General features: G+C 42.5%; 1 protein-coding gene across 1 annotated transcript in view; it reads left to right on the top strand.

The window, feature by feature from the left end:
* The first annotated feature begins 232 nt into the window (after positions 1 to 232).
* LOC124510257 (40S ribosomal protein S6-like) overlaps positions 233 to 25,274 on the top strand; it is an 80,377-nt gene continuing 55,335 nt past the window's right edge. Inside the window, 3 exon segments of the mRNA XM_047077071.1 lie at positions 233 to 340; positions 956 to 1,174; positions 7,677 to 7,861. Coding sequence (XP_046933027.1) covers positions 233 to 340; positions 956 to 1,174; positions 7,677 to 7,861 — 512 coding nt within the window.

Genomic DNA, 25,274 nt, shown 5'->3' with positions numbered 1-25,274 from the left:
AATCTGAGCTTGAGGCCCAGGGGAAAGTGAGAAGTCTGCCCAGCTCTGGCTCTGGGCTAGCCTTTAGGCTGTCCAATGTCCAGTTCAGCTCATCCTGGTGACAGCACTGAAGTATGCATAATAATGGTGGCCTCTGGATCACATTTCCCAGACACCTTATCGGCACTGGCCTCACCACCTTCAAGGGTAGAGAGATGAGGCAGCCTCCAATCTTGGCTCTAACAAAACTATCATGGGCTTCCTCACCTTGGAGAAGAGACACTTAGATGTGCCCCTCCCAGGAGAACCGGGGGCCAGAACTGCCAGTCCATTCAACTCCTGGAAGCCGATGGAGTTATTGGTACCAGCCTCTAGTCCGGATTCAACCCCACCACTGCCTCTTACTAGCTGTGGGATCTTTGGCAATTTTCTCAGTCTTTCTATGCTTCAGTTTCTTTACCTGTATAATGGGAATAATAAGAGTGCTTGTCTTATAGGCTCTTGTAAGGTTTAACAAATTACTTTATTTTAAACATTCAGAACAGTGCCTGGCACATGAACAAAGCATATGAAATTACTTGCTATTGTTACTATGATGATCTGTGTATCACACACAAACAAAGCAGGGAAGAGATGGTATACATAGACAGGAACCATTTGGGGTCAGAAAAGCTAGGTTTTTAAAAATACTTTAAGCTGCCAGGAACAGCAAATACTAAAGACAAATGGCTTAAAAGGGAGGGGGGTTATTATCTCAAAAACAAGAAGTCCATAGTGAAGACAGCTTCAGCAGCACAAGAGTGTCAAGGACTCAACTGTTTTTCATATTTCTTTTCTGCTATTCTCAGCAGAATGGCTTCTCCCTGGGGCTTGTCCGCTCATGTTTTCAAGATTGCTGCAGCAGCCCTCAACATCACATCTTCCAGACAACTTACCGGCATTCAGGACTCTCATTTCTCTGTGTTATCTTTTAAAGATAGAGGATGATCTTTCCCAGAAGCCCCCGCCCCAGCTTGCTTCTTCATTCTCATTGGATAGATTTGTTTCACATGCCCATGCCTACACCAATCACAGACAAGCGGAACTCTCAAGATCAGTTAGACCAATCGTGATTCGCAGCTGGGAAATGAGACTAGAGCCCAACCTCCACTGGAGCACATGGCTGAGCAGGAGGCACATGCCAAACAAAGTCCAGGTACTGTTATTAAGGAGAAAGGGAGAAATGGCCGGTGGGCAGGCAACCGGAAGTGGCTGCTGCAGTGGCCTTCCTGGCACCGTGCAAGTCACACGGCCCTTAACCTATGCGTAGGATTGAGCCTGTCTCCAGGCTGGCCACACTGGAGATTTAGTAGAATTTGTAGGGGAGGAAGAGATACTTCCCCCCACCTCTTCAGGGATATGGGGACAAAATAGATTTTATTTTCCTAGATCCCAGGCACGCGTGCACACACACACACACACACACACACACTATTTGGGGAGTGTTTGTCAAGAGAAGTGCGAGGAATGGAAAACAGTGAGGAGAGGAAGGGGGAGGCTAGTGCTGAATAAATTGGCCTGTCAACAAAGGATGGAGAAGGGAACATTAGCAAGAAAGAAAAAGGATGGGAGCTGGAGAGCCCCCAAGCACAGAAGCTGGGGAAATGAAGGGACAAATTCAGGAAGGAATGTTATTTAAACTGTGTGCACATCTGAAGAGCAGAAAAACCAAAGGAGCCGCACAAAAGGCTACACAAGAGAGGGGAGCCTGGGAGCGGGAGTTGAGAGGAGGGCTTTTTCAGAGCAAGTGTAAACCGGTGTGGTAGTTTCAATAGCAATGACCCAGCACCAATTCTATTTTTTCTTAACATGAAATCTCTGCTGTGCCAAAATTACATGACTATAAAGCTGCTATTTCCATGAGGCAGGAAGAAGGCCTGGAAAGGAGTTGAATCAAGCTGCCGGAAGCTGGGACAGAGCAGCAGCCCCTGGCCAGCGACACCCCACGTGAACAGCTCCTGATGGGGAGGCCGGCGGGAGCTCTGTGTCTGTTTACTTTTTCATGCCCAGACCTCCAGAGGGCCCAGACCTCACTCTTGGTATCCCATGGTGCTAAAGCTGGGGGCAGGAGAGATCTGAACCCTCTTTGACCCGGAGCTAGTGGCTGCTTTCTCCAATGGACGCTTTTAATAATTGGATCCAGAAATGACAAACTCAACCGTTCTGAGTATGGATACTGTGAGAATAAGGAGGGTAAAGAGAATTCCTGGGATTATTCTTGGAGAAAGCATGGGATTTGTTTAGAAGAAACACGTTAATATATCACTTGAGGTGGAAAGTGTGACCCTAAATGAGACACCCCCAAGTCGCAAGTGATGTTCTATAAGCAGCTATGCAAGGGCCAGGGGAAGAAATTCTTGCTGCTTCTAATGGGAGGTAGAGATGCTAAAATCCCCTGTATGCTGATTAGAAGTTATCCATGCAGGGACACCTGGGTGGCTCAGTCAGCTGAGCATCCAAATTCTGCTCAGGTCATGATCTCACTGCTTGTGAGTTCAAGCCCCACATCAAGGTCTGTGCTGACAGCTCAGAGCCTGGAGCCTGCTTCAGATTCTGTGTCTCCCTCTCTCTCTCTCTCTGCCCCTCCCTTGCCCTCGTTCTGTCTCTCTCTCTCAAAAATAAATAAAAATTAAAAAAAAAAGAAGTTATCCATGCTGTCTCAGAGCACCTGGGTGGCTCAGTTGCTTAAGTGTCCGACGCGACTCTGAGTTTCAGCTTAGGTCATGATCCCACGGTTCATGAGTTCAAACCCTGCATTGGGCTCCGTGCTGACAGTGTGGAGCCTGCTTGGCATTCTCTGTCTCCCTCTCTCTCTGCCCCTCCCCTTCTTACTCTCTCTCTTTCTCTCCCTCAAAAAATGAATCAATAAACTTAGACGTTATCCATGATGTCTCTTTTCATCTTCCCAGTAAATTTTAGTTTTTTTCTTGTCCTTCTAGACATCTTCCATAGTGGAGTCACCAGTAGACATTTTAGCTCTATAGCAGCTGTTGGTGCACAGACTCATGCACAAGGACTCTGTGGTCATTCTGTATCATGGACACAAGGAGATGGTGAAATGCAGAAGTCTGCCAAAATAGCCCTCCTACCATCCCCAAATGCTTAGTGAAAGTCTACCAAGACTCACAGGACATTTGACATGAGTGGATTTTTTTTTTTTTTTCTGGAAACTGGAGCAGAGGCTGAGTCTTGCTCCTGAGAAGAAGTGGGGGTGAGTCAGTCTGTGTGGATACGAAAGCCCGACAGAGACCTTTGCTGACACCTGGGGTCGACTGAGCAAAACACTTAACATCTGATTAGGAGGTGTCTGAGCCACAATCAATCAATCAATCAACCAACAAACCAATTAATAAAAAAGAAAAAAACAGTGGGAATTCAATAAGTTCTTGCTTCACACTGGACACATACCATAGCACATATGACAGATACAAACTGTGGGAAAGGCATGACCTTCAGGCAGCTGACCATCTAACCTTGGCACCAAATGGAAGCCCAAAAGGGATTAAAATGTGCAATCATTATGATTACAACAGAGATCAGAGAAGAGGGAGCCCAGTAGAGTCGGAAGAAGAGTTTTATGGAGGAGGGTAGCTTGAAAGCACAGAGGCACAATCTAGGCAGAGAGGAAGCTGGGAAGAGGACTCCAGGCAAGGACCAAGTGAGGAGGTGACAAGGAGGCAGGGGTAAGCATGGCAGATGTGGGGGAAGTTAGCCCTGCTCATCTGCAACTGGGCAGCCTCTTAACCTGGACGTCAAGGCCAGGGCCAATAGTCTTCATAACTCAGAGATGCGGGACTCCCCACACGTGCAAACATGATCATAAACCAGACAGGGAGAGTTTGCAGAGGAGGAAGGTTGGGAGGAGGTCGTTTCTGTGGTTTAGAACTTGGTGTGACCCTAGATAGCAGCCGATCCAGCCCCTAAAGTGCCACTTCAGAGAGCAGAGCTGTGTTTTGTTTTTGTTTTTGTTTTTCTTTCATAAAAATGTTCAATTACCTTAATGCAAAAGTCAGGAAAAGCAAGTCTGGACCAAAAGGAGAATTTCTCTGGGAGATTTGTGGTTCTCCCTCGCGGCCCCCAGGGGCGCCCATCCCCACAGTCTGCAGCCTGCTGCTCTTAGGACGAGGAAATTACCGATTCCAGTCTCACACAAGGAATTAAGCTTGGAACAATACAGTATTTTACAATCCAGTACAAGCTGCATTTATCCAGAGCTTTTCATGCATGGCATCTTAAAGCTCTTTATGACCCCTTTTAAAAAAAGGGGAAAAGAAAAAAAGAGAATTTAAAAGAGGAAACCTTCTAAAAACCCAAACCCCCACTGAACTAAATGAGCCATTGAGCGTGAATAGGACTTAACAGTGGCCTTCAGAATGGGAACAGAAGTCCCACTCGGATAGAACAAGAACAACAGAATCAAAGGAAATCACAGCTCAGAGAGGATTGCACAGGCCCTGAAACTTACCCCTTGGCCCTAGGGCACTGATGGGCAATGCCGTCTGTGCCTGGCACTATGAGCTTTGGACAGGGGTCGGGAGATGGGGTTCTGGCTCCCATGCGAGTGCAGACAGGATTAGAAAGCCATCCCTTGGCTCTGAAGATGGTCAGCACCAGCCTCAATATTCACTTTGCCCGTCCAAGCATCACCCCCCCACACACAACAGTTATCACAGCATAGCAGGTGGTTCTGCTACGTGCCTTTAGACACCATCCTATTTGAAACTCCTCTCCCCAAGCTCCCAGGGCCCTCACACTGGGTTGCTGCTCAGCCCTGGCCATGCCTGCCCTTCTTGGAAGTCTCTCATGCTTTGAGCATCCTCTCCACACCTCCTTTTGCTCTCTCTTCCCCGCCTCCCCCAACACCTTGGCTCTTCCCCTGGCTCCTATTTCTTGCACAGCCAGCTCTCTACTTGGCCCAAACTGATCAACTTATTTTTTTAGATGTGTCACAGGGTGATGACCATTTAACATGATACTGTCTCAAAAGCTATAATTGTCTCCTAAAGACATCTCCAATGTTATAACCAGAAGAGATACCTGGAACATCCATGGGGATGGAAGACACTCCGATTAAATGCTTCCAACATTTAGATGCCCAGGGCTGCCCTGCTGTACCAGAGGCCAGTGAAGGAGTCTCCTCATGAACATGAGAATTGTAATTCATCTTGCACTGTTGACAAAGTAAAACTATTGGCCTCGTGAGTCAATCCCTAGGCAGCTCAGTTATTCTACATTGAAACTTCAGTTCGTGTCTGTGCATGTGTGTTTAATTTCCTGCTACTGAGTGGGAATGAAGTCCCAGGACCAAGATGAGATCAGTTATTTTTTTAAAAAATCAAAGAAATTACTTTTGGGGAGTAAAGTTTGTAGTGTATAGAATTTGACTACACTATGACAACTACTTTTCAGAGATTTTGTGAAGAGTAACACCCTGGGGATGGTTAGTGTGAACAGGAGTGTGGCAAGGGGATAGGGACAGGGGCTAGGAGGCCGTCACCTTGTCCTGCCTATAATCAGCCATGTGACCTTAGACATATCATTTCACCTCTCTGCTCATTGGTCTCATTGTCAATAAAATAAGCTCATTTAAGTAATAGTTAAGGTTTCCCATGGGTCCAATATGTCAGGTTTGGGGAGAAATGATGTAATGCTATTAAATATGTTTAATCCCTCTGGATTATAACACTGCTGTTTTTTGAACTCCCCAACCCCTTAAATTTTAAAAACAAGCATTGTTTCTTCAATCCTATGAGTACTAAGACACAGATATTGAGATTTGGAAATGAGCACAAGAGCATCACAAACCAAACTCACTGCAGGAAGATTAGCCTGTGCTTTGCTGAAACGCACGTGCATATTAGCCACCCCACTGATCGTAATGAGACCGTGGAGGTGACTTGTTCTGGTAGCTGTAGTCTCTGGAACTTACTATTGTCTTTAGGGCTGCAGGAGCCAGTGACCCTCAGGGTCCCCTGACAGCTACTTGTACAGAGGAAATAAAGGGAAAGGAAACTGGAATAGGGTGGAAGGGTATCGTAGACACTGCAAATGCCCCCTACCATCTGTGCACTGGCCAATCTGACTTACAAATGTAGTGCACACCTTCACTAGAAGGTTTTCTGTGGCCCCCACAGCCCTTTCCCCGCGCACATTGCAGGCTGGAATTAATTAACGATGCTCCTGAGAGCCGTGCTTCGTCAATACCTGATAAAGCTGATGGATAATACCTACACACCTGGGCTCCTTCACTGTCTGGGTGAGGTCCCTCGGAGGCAGGTGTCCCTCCCTGGCTCCCTGCACTCCCCAGCAGGATTATACCCCGTTGCCCACAGAGGTAATTTGCTAAACGAGACACCCCCTGTCGGCTGCTTTCCTTCACCTGCCCCACTTCCTTATTCTCTTATTGGTGTTTCCGGAATCACTTCCCAGATGAACTATTCCCACTTACACCCATGTTTCAGAGTCTGCTTCTTGGGAGGTCAGGGGGCAGGGGTTAGTAATCCAAACTAAGACAAATGGTTCAGCTCCTAAAAATATAGCTTTGTTCCAGGGTTTCATTCAGTATCTCATTTGTTCGTTCAACAAATATTTGTTGTGTCCCTACGGGATCAGGCGCTGAGCCCAGTCCTGAAAAGCTATACATACACACTGTGTGGAAGATCAGTCAATGACTATTTGGCTGAGAATCTCCCACCACAGGCAGACTTAGCGGTGACTGGGCACGGGGACCACTGAGGTGCCAACCCCCACTGGACACAGCAAGGGCCAGATGCACTGGCCGGCTCAATGTCGAAAGATGAAAGACCTCACTCCAAGAAGCTTCTAATCCAACACGCACCGTCTTCCCCAGCCCCCAGCAACACAAAAGCCTCTTTATGTTGTGAGCCATGAGAAGGTAGTTCTAACAAGTTTTGCTGCGGGAAATGTGTAGCAGGGCTAAAGAGCCCCCCTGCATCCTTTGTGTTTGTCCAGGTGTCTGTGCACATCAGAGGCATTTCCAGGGGCTGACCTGCCACAGGGGCTCATCCGGGCCTTTGAAGCCTGCAGTCCTCTGGCCAGTCTGTCTGCCCAGCAGCCTGGGAAATAGATGTTGCTCCAAATGTGGGTCCCTGAGCCTGTCACAGAGGGCAGCATACCCTTGAGGGGCCATGAGAAACACGCAGACCTCCCTGTGCCATTTGGGGTCCTGAGGGAACCCAAGGGTTTCAAAAAGAAACATCAAGTAAAAGTCGCAGGGCTTCAGGTGGAGAAATAAAGACGTGCAGCAGCTTAATAACTGTCATGGGCTCAGGCGCCTTCCCGGAGGCCCCCAGGGCTTCCCGTTGCGCCTAAGGCAGAGTCTGGGGGCGGGGCTTCTCTCCTTTATTCAAGGCCCCAGGCGCTGACTGAGGGCTTATTCATGCTATCTGCGTGGGGATCTCAAGCTCAGGAATTTCTTCCTTAGATTTACACAAGCCCGAATTTTAATAGACATCAGTTACAGGGATCACGAGTTGGGCTAAAAGCTGATGAAGTTTAGCACTCAAAAACGAGAAATGGCCAGTTAAGCACATTTTTGTAATTCCCCGTGTAATAAAAGAGAGGGAGGGAGAATTGTATTTTTGTCTGCTTCTTTTCTTAAATGGCTCTTTTCTACTTCCTTTGATTTTGCCCTCAAGCCACAGTGTTTTACGATAGGAGGTGGCATCAAGGAGGCCCAGAGGAAGGAGGTGAAGCAGCAGATTGCCATTACTGTACGATGTGGCCACACGAGGGAAGCGAAAGCAGGTGGAGACAGAGTCCCCTGCGCCTTCTGCCACCACATCCACGTCACGCTGATATTGACCACGTCATTACAGAGGGGGTGGGAACATGGGCTTTATTTCTCCTGAGAAGAAACTGTGAGGATTATGCTCAGAAAGTAAAGCTGACCCTTATTAAGGGATTTTACTAAGTGGTATTTATTAGATTCATTTTGCTTTTGAAATTTAAAGGCCAAATCTTTACCAAATTAATTTTTAGCAGTAAAGTTTGATATTAGTAAAGAAAAGGGAGAGAGGAGTGGGGGGAAGACAGAGAACATTGTCCAGAATTTCAGAGGTATTCTCCCCAGGTAAGAGCACTAATGACTGTGTGCCAGGCTTTGGGGGTAATGCAAAATGGTAAAAGACCCCATTCCCAATCAGGAAGCTTATACTCTGGTTAAGGAACCAAGGCAAATCCCAAAATAGTATAGAGCATAATTTAGACTGTAAGAACTAGCATAAGAGAATAGCCATCAAAGTAATATAGGAACTTAGAAGAGACTATCTTGACTGTGGGAAATTCATTCCCTCTTTTCTTTTTTCTTTTCCTTTCTTTTCTTTTCTTTTCTTTTCTTTTCTTTTCTTTTCTTCTTTCTGTCCTCCTTTCCTTTCTTTTCCTTTCCTTTCCTTTCCTTTCCTTTCCTTTCCTTTCCTTCCTGCTTGCTTGCTTTAACAAATGGCACCTCCACTGGCCAGGCACTGTTCTAGAGCATCGGTATAGCAGTGAACAGAATAGACCTGTCTCATGGAGCTTCCTGTCCCATGAGCTGTCTCATGGAGTCTAGTAAGGAGAGACAAATAATAGACAATAAACATACCAAATAAGTAAATTAAATGTTTTGAAAGAGGCTTTACATGCTGAGGGGTGAGGGTTGGGAAATAGAGCTGAGAAAGGAAATAGTGCATTTGGGTAGGTCTCTGCAAGGATCATGACTTTCACACTGAATGGAAGGGGCTATTGGAGGGCTCTGAGCAGCAGAATGACATGACCTGATCAGCATTTTAAATAGGATCACTCTGGCTGAGAATGGCTTTGGAAGATGTTTAAAGGAAACATCAAAATCATCATAGTTAATGTGTGCTGAGTAGTTCCTACATGTCAGACATGTGATAATCCAGTGTCATGGATTCTCGAATACATTCTCCTATCAATGCTGTGGGGAAAATATTATCATTATCCTTAGTGTACTTACAAGGAAACTAAAGCTTCAAAGCTAGCCAATTTGTTCAACACCTCACAGACAACAGGACATAGAGTCTCACATCTGTCAAATGTTCTGACCACTAGCCTCCCTGCTTCCAAGCAGTTCTGTTACACTGGGTATCACGCTTTCCTACAACTTTCTTTCGTGATATGATTTCCCGGTCAAAAATCTACAAGGGTTACCAATATTTGAAGCCCCTCTTTTGGGTAGTTTATGTACCATGATTTGAGCAGGAGCTCTCTGTTTCACCCAAGCCAAGAAATACCTAATTGTTATGGCCAAGGCACTACTGAAAGGAATACAAAAGATAAAGCTTTCCATGTCAAAGATGTAGTGTAATATAGCAGGAGTTACAAGATATATATCTGTGTTAAAAAAAAAAAAAAATCCAATTCATGCAGAAAGAGCCAGGCCAACAAGAAGTCAGTTGATTTTAGAATTCAAATCATTGTCCTTCAAACATGCCATGCCCATGTGTCAGTTTATGTCGGTTCTTGCACACTGGCCTTCACACGTCTTTTTATCATCATAAGATAATTACGTACTGATTGTTATCATCCCAAATTTGTAGATGAAGAGCCAAGCTTAGATATAAGTATTGCCAAGGTTGCATAGCAAGGTGGCACCTTGGAATCCTACACTGGGAATCCAATCTGGAGTTTTTGTTAACTCCAAATTCCATAGACTTTTTAGTATAGCTCACTGTCATTTAAATGGAGGGAGAGAAGAGAGAATAGGAAGGGGAAAAGAGAGTAAACAATTGTCTAATACAAGGAACAAATGACTGCCAGCAAAGTTAATGGCTGCCTAAAAGAGTACCCAACTGGGCAGTGATGCAGGGTGAGATGCCTATTACCCAAAGATGTAGCAACTAAACCAAATTTTAAGTAGGGAAAGCGGAGTCTGGAAGGAACCAGGTGTCAACATGGGTGAGGTCCCAAACCAGGGAAGGATCTGGCCAAAGTCGAGGTATGAAACCCAAAGTGTGGTGTTACTGGGAAACACAGCAATAGAAGAAATGAGGAGACTCTTGGGGAGAGGGTTGGGAAGTCAGGGTGCTGGATAAAAGAGAAGGAGGCATACAAAAGAGAAGGGCACAATGCCAGTGAGGCATCTTGGTAGCAGTTCTTGAATAGCATTATGAAGGAGCCACAGAACCTCTGTGAAGTTCTCAGACCAAATGCCAGCTTCACGTAATGGAACAGAATGACATGAGTAACAACAGGTCATCAGTTGACAGAAAATCTACGTGCAGGTGAATCCTCCCCTGTGCTCACATTGGGATTCAGAATGCCTCTCCTGGGTTGTCTAGGGTCTGGCATATGAGGATGGACATTATTCCCTAGGGTGCCCAACCACACTGGGCCATTTTATGTCATTTTTTAACTCATCCACTGCCAATGTTACAGGACTCTTCCAAAGAGGTCAGTTGATTGATTTAGTGAACTAAAGTGTCTTCTCCTTGTTCCAAAAAGGACTCTGTCATATATACTTTAAATGAAATCTTGTAATACTTTAATTCGAGTCCTTTTCTCAAACATTGGATTTTGTGAGGTTAGAGCATTAAAATAAAGTCATTTAACTTCTACAGTTTCCCATACATGGAGGCTTTGAGGCTGTATGAAGAACAGTGTGCATGTTCTTGTAAACTCATATTTCTTGTTTTTAAACCTCAGTATTATTTGGGTTAAATCTCCTTAGCCCCAAATGATCAAAAGTTTTGGCAGTTACCTGCTTTATTTCACCATAATCAAACCCATGCAAGATTCTGAGGTCTGAAGAACGCTGTTTAGAGTAAAAATTTATAGTAAGGGACAGATCATTATATTCATCATCAACGCAGCTTACGTCTCAGGCACTCTCTCTTCCTTTGCCAACACCTCATTGGTGCTATTATTCCATGTGATCACATGGCAACCCTGTGAACTGGGCAGGGCAGATGAGCAAATTGAGGCGAAGTGGGTCTGTCTAAAGTTATTCATTTTTCCTTCGTCAAAATTGTGTAAGTGCCCATCTCCTATTCCAATGGTAAAATGATACAGGCTGAGGTTAGGGATTTTCCCCCTTCCTCTAGCTAGGCAGATAAACTTCTCCAAGGAGAAAATTAAGGAAAAAGTGAAGGCGCATTTAAATTTCAGTTTCTGGGGGCGCCTGGGTGGCGCAGTCGGTTAAGCGTCCGACTTCAGCCAGGTCACGATCTTGCGGTCCGTGAGTTCGAGCCCCACGTCAGGCTCTGGGCTGATGGCTCAGAGCCTGGAGCCTGTTTCCGATTCTGTGTGTGTGTCTCTCTCTCTGCCCCTCCCCCGTTCATGCTCTGTCTCTCTCTGTCCCAAAAAATAAATAAACGTTGAAAAAAAAAATTTAAAAAAAAATAAAATTAAATTAAAAAAAATAAATTTCAGTTTCTGGAAACAAGAGGACAAGGTATGGCTTGATTGGTAGCAACTTTGTCTTTAGTGACTCTTATCCTAACTTCCTATCTTATTACATGCAGCTGCAGAAGAATCAACCATCCTGAATGTAGCTTAAAGGGCACAGGAGGATTAAATAACGCATGAAGGATTTTCTGACAGATTTGTCAGACTTAAATTTTGGAACATGCAGGACATGGTTCAGAGTCCCTGGAGTGACAGGTCCAGTAAGTGATTACTCACACCCTGGATTTAATTTGTTTAAAGAAAAATCTAGTTCAGTCTTGAAAACTTTTACTTTCATTTTGCCATATTTTACAGTCTAGAGTTTCATTTCCAAAATGAAAGCCACTAAATAACTGCTGAGCATTTGAAATGTTGCTAGTAAAAATTAAGATATACTGTATTAAAAACACTCCAGATCTGAAAGACTTTGTAGTAAAGATAGAATGTAAATGTCTTATTAATAACTTTATATTGATGACATGTTGAGATGATATTTCAGATATATTGAGTTAAATAAAATATATTATTAAAATTAATTTTACCTGTTTCTAGTTTTTTTTTTTTTAAGTATAATTTGTTGTCAAATTGACTAACATACAGTGTGTACAGTGTGCTCTTGGTTTTGGGGGTAGATTCCCGTGGTTTGTCGCTTACATACAACACCCAGTGCTCATCCCAACAAGTGCCTCCTCAATGCCCATCACCCATTTCCCCCTCTCCCCCACACCCCCCCCATCAACCCTCAGTTTGTTCTCTGTTTTTAAGATTTTAACACATATTGGACAAAGGGCTAGTATCCAAAATCTATAAAGAGCTCACCAAACTCCACACCCGAAAAACAAATAACCCAATGAAGAAATGGGCAGAAAACATGAACAGACACTTCTCTAAAGAAGACATCCAGATGGCCAACAGGCACATGAAAAGATGTTCAGCGTCGCTCCTTATCAGGGAAATACAAATCAAAACCACACTCAGATATCACCTCATGCCAGTCAGAGTGGCCAAAATGAACAAATCAGGAGACTATAGATGCTGGAGAGGTTTGTGGAGAAACGGGAACCCTCTTGCACTGTTGGTGGGAATGCAAATTGGTGCAGCCACTCTGGAAAGCAGTGTGGAGGTTCCTCAGAAAATTAAAAATAGACCTACCCTATGACCCAGCAATAGCACTGCTAGGAATTTACCCAAGGGATACAGGAGTACTGATGCATAGGGGCACTTGTACCCCAATGTTTATAGCAGCACTCTCAACAATAGCCAAATTATGGAAAGAGCATAAATGTCCATCAACTGATGAATGGATAAAGAAATTGTGGTTTATATACACAATGGAGTACTACAGGGCAATGAGAAAGAACAAAATATGGCCCTTTGTAGCAACGTGAATCAAACTGGAGAGTGTGATGCTAAGTGAAATAAGCCATACAGAGAAAGACAGATACCATATGTTTTCACTCTTATGTGGATCCTGAGAAACTTAACAGAAACCCATGGGGGAGGGGAAGGAAAAAAAAAAAAAAGAGGTTAGAGTGGGAGAGAGCCAAAGCATAAGAGACTCTTAAAAACTGAGAACAAACTGAGGGTTGATGGGGGGTGGGAGGGAGGGGAGGGTGAGTGATGGGTATTGAGGAGGGCACCTTTTGGGATGAGCACTGGGTGTTGTATGGAAACCAATTTGACAATAAATTTCATATACTGAAAAAAAAGATTTTAAGAGTCTCTTATGGTTTGCCTCCCTCCCTCTCTGTATCTATTTTTTTCTCCTTCCCTTCCCCCATGGTCTTCTGTTAAGTTTTTCAAGTTCTACATATGAGTGAAAACATATGATATCTGTCTTTCTCTGACTGACTTATTTCACTTAGCATAATACCCTCCAGTTCCACCCATGTTGCTGCAAATGGCAGGATTTCATTCTTTCTCATTGCCAAGTAGTATTCCATTGTATATTTAAACCACATCTTTATCCATTCATAAGTTGATGGACATTTAGGCTCTTTCCATAATTTGGCTACTGTTGAAAGTGCTGCTATAAACATTGAGATACATGTGCCCTTATGATAAATCAGCACTCCTGTATCCCTTGGATAAATTCCTAGGAGGACTATTGCTGGATCGTAGGGTAGTTCTGTTTTTGGGGTTTTGTTTTGTTTTGTTTTGTTTTGTTTTGTTTTTAAGGAACCTCCACACTGTTTTCCAGAGTGGCTGCACCAGTTTGCATTCCCACCAACACTGCAAGAGGGTTCCCATTTCTCCACATCCTCTCCAGCATCTGTTGCTTCCTGAGTTAATTTTAGCCATTCCGACCAGTGTGAGGTGATATCTCAGTGTAGTTTTGATTTGTATTTCTCTGATGATGAGTGACGTTGAGCATTTTTTCATGTCTTCTTTGGAAAAGTGTCTATTCATGTCTTCTGCAGATTTCTTCACTGGATTATTTGTTTTTCGGGTGTGGAGTTTAGTAAGTTCTTTACAGATTTTGTATACTAGCCCTTTATCCGATATGTCATTTGCAAATATCTTTTCCCATTCTGTCTGTTGCCTTTCAGTTTTGTCGATTGTTTCTTTTGCATTGCAGAAGCTTTTTATCTTGATGCAGTCCCAATTGTTCATTTTTGCTTTTAATTCCCTGTCTTTAGAGACGTGTCGAGCAAGAAATTACTTTGGCTGAGGTCAAAGAGGTTGTTGCCTGTTTTCTCCTCAAGGGTTTTGATGGTTTCCTGTCTCACATTCAGGTCCTTTATCCATTTTGAGTTTATTTTTGTGAATGGTGTATGAAAGCGGTCTAGTTTCATTCTTCTGCATGTTGCTGTCCAGTTCTCCCAGCACCACTTGCTAAAGAGACTGTCTTTTTTCCATCAGATACTCTTTCCTGCTTTGTCAAAGATTAGTTGGCCATACATTTGTGGGTTCAATTCTGGATTCTCTATTCTATTCCATTGGTCTATGTGTCTGTTTTTGTGGCAATACCATACTGCCTTGATGATTACAGCTTTATAGTAGAGGCTAAAGTCTGGGATTATGATGCCTCCCACTTTGGTTTTCTTTTTCAGGATTTCTTTGGCTCTTCAGGGCCTTTTGTGGTTCCATACAAATTTTAGGATTGTTTGTTCTAGCTTTGAGAAGAATGCCAGGGCAACTTTGATTGGGATTATTTCTAGCTTTTTAATGTGCTTTCTGTAAAATTTAAAATTATGTATGTGGCTCACATGAGTGACTTACATTGCATTTCTGTTGTATAGCAGTGATCTAGAGAACACTTCTTTTTCAAGAACTGTGAAGAGTTTGAGATATTACTCCACTTGCAAGCTAAGAAGTCATTTGGCCACAGTTTCATGGATGCTGGTAGATATGAAACTCCAGGTTCAAAGACAAAGGATAGTTTATTACTCACAGTGACAGCAGTAACCAAAGTATCAGCATACTGGCATGAGCTCACCAAGCCCCAGTTACCACCGATGATGTGAAGAGAGCTAGGTGATACTGTATTGCACTAACAGAGAGGAACTTGGAATTTGAAGAACTTCAATCTTTGATAAAGCACAGTTGGCAAACCTGCCTTTGCTCTGGAGGAAAACACTATCTGTCTTCCAAGGGTGTTAACTATGCAAACATCCTTGAAAAGATACTCCAGACAAAACGACAGTTGATGCATTGCTTTCAAGGTGTGGAAAAGTGAGAGAGACCCATGGGGAACTGTCTACCAACATTCTCATTCCTATTAGTTATTTTTCCCCTAGACTATACATTTCTCCTTGTGGATGTTATATTTTTCTCAATTAATTAATATACATTGTTAAAAAACATTATTAGCCCCTAACTCGTTTTAGTTTTCTAAAGGCTTTGCAATTTCCTTATTGAATTGTACACCAAGATGTGTCTTAAGCTGTACTTCCCTTCTCTGAAAAGAACTCATTTTCCTGAAATCATCATATTCAAAATGTACTTAGTGGACCATTGGCAGTGTTGTAGGAATGTAATACAGGAATACAAAAACTCAACTGAAATAGTCTGATTCTCTGGGCACACACAGTTAAGAAACATTTGGAAGCACTGGCACTTTAGAAACATTTGTTTAACTAAATAGTGATTGGAAGTCTCCCTAAAGACTTGACTCTGGATAGAGTCTCAGTTCCCATGACAGCACACAGGTCTGAACAGGCTCTGCCTTGCACCCTGGAATGTTGCACCTTCAAAGCGTTTCACCAACATCAAGTAAGTGGTTTTCACAATGCATAGGTAAGGTTGATCATTAAGTACTATTATCCAGATATGACTGGCTTAATTCACTTGCCTCCAGCACCAGCAGCCAAAGTCAAAAGCAAGAGATGAATCCAGAATATCTGGCTTCTACGCTATATTAACATCCCTGGACCATGTCTATTTTTTGCACATAAAACCACTCCTTCCTGTTCTTTTAAATATACTCAGTAAGTAACAGCTCATTCGGTAATAGTATATTTTTCTATACCGTTGCTTATAGACTATTTTATTTCTTTTAAAATTGTCACGACCTCACTTTTAATTTTTTTCATTCATTTAAATAGGTAACAGATGCACACATGAAAACAAAAAAAGGTAGTAGGAGGTGGAATATAATAAAAAGTATTCTTCATTTCTCCTCTATCAGCCAGCCACGTAGTTCTCTCTGGAGGCAAACCTTCTTAATGATTTCTTGTGAATATCTCCAGACATAGATCACACATTTACAAATCTATCCCTCATATTATGTAGTTGATATGCCTGCCATCCATACTTTTCTGTATCTTGTTTTTCTCACTTAGTTATCAATTTTGGAGATTATTCCCTATCAATGAGCTTAGTGTTTCATTCTTTTAACTGTACCCTGTTTATTTAATCAGTTTCCTATTGGGGCAGGTAGATTGTTTCCAGTCTTTGCTATTATTTACTTATTGAGCCAACACTTACCCAGTGATTGTCTCGTGCCATGCTCTGCAGTGACTCTCCTGGCACTTGTATCACTTTCTGCACACGCAAATAAACCAGAAGCACCGTGGTTTTGCCACTTTCTAGCTGTCTTTGGCCAAACTGCTGAGCAGTTTCTTTATCTACAGTATGAGAATAATAATAGTACCTAGTTCATAGGATTGTTGAGAAGAGAGTAAAAGAGTCAAATATATATAATATATAAATACATGTTTGTATATAATCTGTGCAAAGCATGGTATCTAACACAACATATGTGTATTCATTGTAGCTATAATTTGCATTTCTCAAATTGAGTGAATTTGAGAATCTTTTGTTATTAAGCCTATTTTGTTACTAAGTTATTGATCTTTTACTTACTGATTTATCAAGTGCTTTAAAAGTATAAATTATAGGGGCTCCTGGGTGGCTCAGTTGGCTGAGAGTCCAACTTCAGCTCAGTTCATGATCGCATGATTTGTGAGTTCAAGACCCACATTAGGCTTGCTGCTGTCAGCGTGGAGCCCACTTTGGATCCTCTGTCTCCTTCTCTCTTTGCCCCTCCCCCATTTGTGCTCTTGCTCTCTCCCTCTTTGAAAAATAAACATTTTTTAAAGTCTAAATTATGTGTATACACACACACACACATATATATAATATATCCTTTGTCTATGATATAAGTTGAAGATATTTTCCTAGTTTGTAATTTGTCGTTTCATTTTATTTTTCTCACCCTGTAGACATTTTTATTATTATAGAATCAAATTTCCCCATCTTTTTTTATATGACTTCTGGATTTTGCACTCCATTCAAGATCTTTCCTTCTTATTGTGAGATAATAAGAAAAATTATTTTCTTTTTTTTTCTGGTATTTTATTTTCTTTACAGTTAAATCATTGATCCATCTGTGAATTATTTTGGTCTTAGGTGAGCCAAGAATTCCATCTTCTTTTTTCCAGATGTCTGCTAGTTATTCTAATACCATAAAGGTAATTTAAGGGAAAAAATGGTTTAATGTTGGAGAGTTTTACAATTTACTAATAGTACAAAATTTATTTTGCCTAGTGTGTGTTCTATGGGAAGAGGAAGGTGTGTGTGGCCTTTCTCATCCAGCTCGTTATTAGTAATATAAGTACTTGTCATTGAGGGCCAGGGTATAACTGGCCCATTTATTTACTGATCAAGGTATACTACCACTTGAGAGGAGGATACTAGAAGATTTATAGCCAGAGGACCCAGCAAAGCTGTGCCCGGTTTCTGACCCACTATGAAATCACAAATGTCATTGTTTTAGCCAGTAAGTTTCAGAGCGATTTGTTACCCAGCAATGGATAATACAATGAGCACAGATGAGCATTGCAGAAGTGAGAGCCAATGGCGGGTCCTTTCTGATTGCTTCTATGTTCTCAGTGAAGAAGGTTATCTGCTGAGAGCGAGGAGGCAGCAAGAGATAATAGAGGTTTGAGGAGAGAAGAGAAGGTAGGAAACAGAAGCACGGGAGAGTTAATAGGCCAGGGAAGTACAGTATGACTGACAGGCTGAGATGAGTGGTATGAACGTAAAGCAAGAACAGCCAGCTCAGCTGTGTTGTCTGCAACCATAGTCGCGCGCAGGGGTACACGTACAGAGGTCTGGCTGTGGTCAGAGCCAGGGTTTTGCCAGATGAGCGTGACAAAGAAAGCGGAGGCAAAGGAACTAAGGTACACATAAAGGAATGAATATTATGACAGACCACAGACTATGGCCTGGATAAGTGGAGACTGAAGGAAGTAAGAAGATAGTATGCTCAACTGTTACAGGTCCTAGCAATGGCAAAAAGTTTTTAAAATCAGGACCTAGAGGAATAATAGGAAGTGATATACAATTACGTTAGAAAAAAACGTAGCATCATGTAAAGTTGAACCCATCGATTCTGCTCCTACAAAAACTCTTGCAAATATGTGCCAGAAGATATGTACAAGCTATTTATAGCAGCAGAAATAATGACATCAAAAAGCTGGGAAGAATGAATGAATACATTTTGGTATATTCACACCACAGAATATTATACAGTAGTAAAACTATACCATAGCCATTGCACACAATATGGAGACATTTTATGCATAGAATAGTAAATACATTGCAAACTCCAAATCACTACATGCAGTATGATATCATTTATATAAAATTCAAGAAAAATAAGTAAGCAACAGGCTGTTTAGGAATACACGCGTATATGATAAAGCCATTTTAAATATCAGGGGAAGTATAAATAAATAAATAAATATCAGGGGAATTAAAAATGCAAAATTAGGGATTATGGATACTCATGGAGAGGAGGCAAGGAAATGGGATAGAGAAGGAAGACATAGTTAGATGAAAATAAAATAAAATAAAAAGTGGTGCTCAAATATTGGGATGCTTAAAATTAAGATTGCAGAGGGGATAAGATTCTTGGTAAGCACAGGGTCATGTGCCATGACCATGCAAGTGAACGGCTGAGGTAGGATGGAGTATGAGATACTTGGAGGGGAGGAGGTAAAGGAGCTGAAAGGCCAGTATACTGGAAGATTCACTATGTGGATACTGAAATCACCAAGAACAGAGTAGACATGGTGTCGGAGAAAGTGACAGTGAGCCAAGAATGAAGGGAAGTGACACTGGAGTCATTAGTGGTTGTCAAAAGGAAGGTGGCAAATGATATAGAGTCCAATATTAAGAATTCCAGTGCTGCTTATTTTTTTTGGAAAAGGATGGGACAATGGCTTGGGAGCAGCAATAAGCAAAGAGGACATTGATCCTATGCCAGGCCCAGCGGTGCCAGAGATGTAGGAGAGAAACCAGCTACCTCTATGAGCGACTGCCGTGGGAGCAGTGTCCTTAGGGAAGAGCCAGTTAGAAATGAAAGGCAAAAGGACATGAGGAAGAAGAGTTTCCTGTCTGTATACATGGAGTTCCAGGGGCACAGAGGAAGAGTTTTGATTTCTGGAAAAAGGATGAGAGACGGAGTCACTTAAGACATTCAGATTTTTCAGAAATGAGAATCTGGGAGACGAGGAATGACCAGGCAGTCTTGGGTGTCTAGTGGTAACTGAATTACATGGAGGAAGGTCAATCCAGAGGGTCTCGAGGAAGATAATGCCACTGAGATGGGTGTTGGTGGATAGGGAAGAAGGGATGTCCTGCCAGAAACACACAAGAATGTCTGAAGCCTGAGAATTTCTTCAGTACCGTGCTAGAGGCAGGAGCCTGGGGAAGAAGTACTGCATTGGCCTCCATGTCATCCTGCTTTAACCTCCTGCTGGAAAATTGATGTCCAAAGGAAAGTTAGGATGGCTCCATTCAAATCTCACCTTTTCGTGTCATCCCTTCCTCATTCTTTCCAGAATCACAGCAAAAACCATTCGGAGTCTGCCAGCTGTTACATAATATTCATCATTCCTTTTATTTGTCATATCCATTAAATCCATTGAAATTATACCCAATGGCCTAAGACACTGGGCCTATTTTCAAAACCAAAACCTCAAGCATAAAACAAGCAAAAGACCACTCATATGAAAGCTGGTCCTACGCATCGGGAGCCCATCTTATGGGACAAGGAAAGGGGCCAGGAAAGAGATTCCTCCACTTAGGCATGGATGCAATCTGGGGGTCCAAGATGCAGGAGACCACTGTAGGGTTTGGCAGATCCCCTTGGTTGTGCCCAGCATTCTTCATGAGGTATTTTGTACAAGGGCTTTGGTCTTGGCAGGTCACTCAACCCTGAAGGGCCCAGAGTAATTGCATCATTCAGTAGTGTGTGTCCACAACGGACCACAACCCTCCTGGATGGTTGATGTTTGAGAAAGCAAGCATACATGGACAATGGTTAGAAAATCCAGCCATGTAATTGGAGGCTTATGATGTAAATAAGGCACCAACCTCGCTAGTCCCAATGAGGGTGTTGGCAGACACCCAGCTTATGAAACAGCAGCAAGAGATGGTCTAGCACTCCCTAATGTCAGAGATGGAAATTCTGTTCCTTGTGTCCTGTGGTGGCAGGGAGGCTACCCTGGACCAACCCTGTTGAGTAGGCTTCAAGTCAGGTGTGCTGGTCCTTCCAAAGTTTCTGTGAAGTGCCTAATAGTATTTATAAATTACTTGTCTGCTGAAATAAACTAGTGTGGTTTCTTATGTTTGCAGTAAAAGCCTTGATACCATTTTTTAAAAAGATTGGTACAGGCAGAGAATTGGGGGCAAGGAATTCCAAGGTCAGGGAATGGCACAAGGACAGGCAGGCATGCAAGTGTGAAAACTCAGAGTGTGTCGTTAGAAATATTTGCTGATTTAAACCTTGGGGTACAAGTGCCCCTATGCATCAGTACTCCTGTATCCCTTGGGTAAATTCCTAGCAGTGCTACTGCTGGGTCATAGGGTAGGTCTATTTTTAATTTTTTGAGAAACCTCCACACTGTTTTCCAGAGCGGCTGCACCAGTTTGCATTCCCACCAACAGAGTTTATAGCAGCACTCTCAACAATAGCCAAATTATGGAAAGAGCCGAAATGTCCATCAACTGATTATTGGATAAAGAAATTGTGGTTTATATACACAATGGAGTACTACAGGACAATGAGAAAGAATGAAATCTGGCCTTTTGTAGCAACGTGGATGGAACTGGAGAGTGTTATGCTAAGTGAAATAAGTCCTACAGAGAAAGACAGATACCATATGTTTTCACTCTTATGTGGATCCTGAGAAACTTAACAGGAACCCATGGAGGAGGGGAAGGAAAAAAAAAAAAAAGAGGTTAGAGTGGGAGAGAGCCAAAGCATAAGAGACTCTTAAAAACTGAGAATAAACTGAGGGCTGATGGGGGGTGGGAGGGAGAGAAGGGTGGGCGATGGGCATTGAGGAGGGCACCTGTTGGGATGAGCACTGGGTGTTGTATGGAAACCAATTTGACAATAAATTTCATATATTAAAAAAAAAAAGAAATATTTGCTGATAGGTGTGGCGGAGAAAGTAAGGAACTTGAAACTAAGTATTGGATGGTCATTCAGTTTCCTGGCAAAGAGGAACACCATACAGCTGAAGCCATACTTTGAGGAACAGAGGTGTGTATCAGAATCGGATACTAGCTATGATGGGGAAGAGAAAAGTGGCATAAGTGGGTTATGTGGCTTCACAGCGGGTGGGGGCGTTAAGCAAACATAGAGGGCAGCATGGTATGGTGGGAAACGACTGGACTTCATCACACTTCATTCAGATCTTGGTCTGAATTCTGTAATTCTGTGACCACTTATCCATGACCCCGTATATATTTTATTTAATCTCCCTGACCCTCAGCTCCCTCACCTGGAAAAACAGGAATAATAAAACCTACTGTCCTAGCGTGATTAGCTTGTGCATTCCAAGGGCAAACAGGTAGGCCAACTAAAGTAGATTTATTGGTCCACTCAAAAGAGGGAAACCACACACCAGAGAATCATGGGATATCTCACCAAACAAAGGAAAAGATAGGTTTATTCTAGGGTTTGGGGAAAAGGTAGAAGTAAGTAAAATTTAACCGAAGTAGTATGGCAGTAGACTCAAAGAAGTCAACATCAAGTGTGGGCTGCAAAGTGAAAGCGGGGTCTTGTTTCCTTGGCAACTACAAAGTTAAGACGGATGTGAAATGCTGGATCTAAACCCTCTTATCTCAAGCTCTGCTCCTGGGTTGGAAACCAAGACTACTCCTCTATGTCAAAGTGACTTAAATCCTCTGGTCAAGAGTAATAAAACTATTCTTAACCAGTTTTAGTTCACACAGTAAAGTTAGTAAGTAAGAAAGCAGTGGTCACTCAAAGAAAGGAGTTATTGTGATGCTTTGAAGCATGTGCTTGGAGGAAATATTGTTTTCTATTAACTCTGCAACTAGCTTTATCTGTGTTTTTTATTCTAGTCAGTTGAAAGACAGAATCTTACCATCCAAGCTAATTTTTATTTTCTCACCCTCCTTCATTGCCTAAACAATGAGAAGATCAGCCTGAATATTTTCACATTATTCTGTGAAATCCAGATCTTCACCGTTGTCTAAGTCCCACTGATTAAGTGGCTGTTTGGAGGGGAGGACTTAAGACAATCCTTTATATTTTTTTTCATTGTAAGATGAGCTGTTGAGTCATTTGATGCGACAATGGCTCTGTAGTAGCACTTAGGACTGTAGATCACATATTTGAGCAGTACAACACAGACAAATATGAAGAGAGCTACTTCAAGTTTGTAGTACACTCAGTCGCCAGATCACATGGTTAACATCGCGTAAAATTAGTGTAACACTATCACTCATACAAACAAAATTTGTCACAGGGAATTTTGTTAGTATCTGAATATTCACTCTCATTTATACTTAAGTATTCTAGATGTGACTTACAGTCACACTTTCTTTGTGTGCTTTGCATATTGAGCCCCAGCCAGTTGAGGTTTAAATGTTTATTTGTTTTTCCAAGAACAAAACGTAACAATAATTAATGCGATCACACGGGTGTATACAACAACTCACCAAGCTGTGCAATGGAGATTGATACCCTTTATGTTTGCTACCTCTCAATTCAAAAGTTGTTTTGTTTTGTTTTTTTTTTTTAAGAAAAAATGTCATTGAGGGGCGCCTGGGTGGCGCAGTCGGTTAAGCGTCCGACTTCAGCCAGGTCACGATCTCGCGGTCCGGGAGTTCGAGCCCCGCGTCAGGCTCTGGGCTGATGGCTCGGAGCCTGGAGCCTGTTTCTGATTCTGTGTCTCCCTCTCTCTCTGCCCCTCCCCCGTTCATGCTCTGTCTCTCTCTGTCCCAAAAATAAATAAACGTTGAAAAAAAAAAAAATTTTAGAAAAAATGTCATTGAGGAGAAGTTCCTTGCCCAAGGTTGTGCAGCATTTTATTGCAAGAATAAAATGCAGCAAAAAGTTGCTTGAGACCAATTGTATAAATTCACTAACGTTTGAAAGTTCTTAACTTTCAAAGGACTTGTCTATAAGTCCTGCTTGTAGACAGGAAGGTAATAACACAAACAGAACTGCCAAAGATAAATAAATAAGGAAGTGGGCTGACAGCACATTCGAATTTTAAGAGGGTATAACAGCTGGCTAAGTAGTTGAGTTTACAGTTTGGACTTACGTTGTCTGATTCCACAGCTTGCACGGTCAACTTCTAAGTTATTTTAAATGAATACAAAATATGTAAGTAACTCCTAGTCGACTGAGAATATCTTACACCCAGAGTGCCCTTTAGAAAAGTTGGCTTGCCAGTGTAATGGACATTAGATGATAGCCCAAATGCATTAGAAGGGCTAAAAAATAGTTGAGATCTTGCATTCAATAAAGAAAATATGAAAAGAAAGCTTGACATTTCTCAAGGTTTTGTGATCCCCAAAGGAAGAAATAACTGAGAGGAGAGACGAGTGCCCTTAAATATGTGAAGGTTCCCCAAATGCCAAGTCAAGAGATATTATACTTCAGCCTGCTGCTGGTAGATCACAAAACACCACGGCTCTTGTGGGGACACATTCTTGCGGTCAGGAAGAGACAACATCTTGATCTATTGAGTGCCTTTTTTGCTGAATCTGAAAATGAAGGAAGTACATTTTTTTCCCAGTGTTGTTCTTTATAATTTACTAAAAAGTCTTGAGTCAGGGTAAATTAGATAGCCTCAGACTCCCCTCCTCTCCCATATTAGAAGAGGCCGACCAATGTCCACTGCAGGCCAGCCTTTTCCAATGCCATGCTTCCAGGATTTGGGGATCCTAAAGCTGAATTCTTCACTGACTGGAAGCTTCTACTCAAGGTCTCACCAGTGATGGGAAAATGGAGCATGCTACCATTTGCTGCATCCCACAAGTCTTCTCATGACAGTTGGGGGAATGGAGGCTCAACTGCTCGCTGACTGTTCACAGCATCACTCACCACTCCATTAGGTGGCCCATGGAGCCATGCACTGCATTCCCCACAGAAAGCTACCTAAACACAAGTCCTGTCTTCTAGACCAGGGGCCGGCAGCCTCTCGGCATGGCGTGTTGGCCACCCCGAAGACAGCAGTTCCTGGTTGATGTGTACCTAAACTTCCAGTGATACTTGTGACCTTGCACAAAAATTTAATTTTAATATTCTTTCGATTGTCACATTACCTAACTACAGATCTCTACTTCACGTCTCAAAAATATGACCGAAAACTGGTTTTACTTGTTTACATCACAATGATAAGAATTCGATTTTTTTTTTCCAAATACTTCTCAGGCTGTTTCAAAGCCTGGTTTGCATAAAATATTCTGGTAGATAAATTGTAAGTTACTAACTGACAAATATTATGTCTAAGTTTATGCACAGCCTCTCAGAGTGGCATAGTGACTCCTCTTTCACCCCTTGTGTAGAGGGGACAGTGAGAGCATAGGTTGAATCCAGACGTCTCCACCTCCACCAGGGGGTGCTGCAGAGTGAGGTGGTGGCTGTCCTTCACCAAGAAGGGTCTCAAGACCCCAGAGCAACACACCTCCTCTAAGAGTCAACTTTGGAAGGAAAGGAAAGGGTATAAGGAGTACGGCCTCACCGCTACCATTTGTGGGCCCTGGGCAACAAAACAAGTGGAGGCCTGCACATATTCTCTTATCATTTCAACCAGTAGGATGAAACTGCAAGATTTCATCTGACCTATTTGAGTTGTGTTGTTGATGAGAATCATTTTTTGCTCAATTTAACTGTTTTGATCAGTAATTAGAGAATGTTCCTCCTATTAAAATGGCTAGGTAGAAAGAAAGAAAGAAAGAGGAAAGAAAAAGAGAGAGATGGAGGGAGAGAGAGAGAAAGAAAAAGAAAGAATGAGGGAGGGTGGGAGGGAGGGAGAAAGAAAAGAAAAGAAAAGAAAAGAAAAGAAAAGAAAAGAAGGAAAAAGAGAGAGAGAAAGAAAAAGAGAGAGAGAACATCTTATCCTACAAAGTGC

Source organism: Lynx rufus, unplaced genomic scaffold (assembly GCF_022079265.1).
Source record: "Lynx rufus isolate CCGP_SWC_20201006 ecotype Redwood Valley unplaced genomic scaffold, mLynRuf1.p SCAF_1, whole genome shotgun sequence".
Taxonomy (NCBI): Eukaryota; Metazoa; Chordata; class Mammalia; order Carnivora; family Felidae; genus Lynx; species Lynx rufus.
Note: the sequence above shows the minus strand (reverse complement) of the source record. Positions and strands in the feature narration are given on the sequence as shown.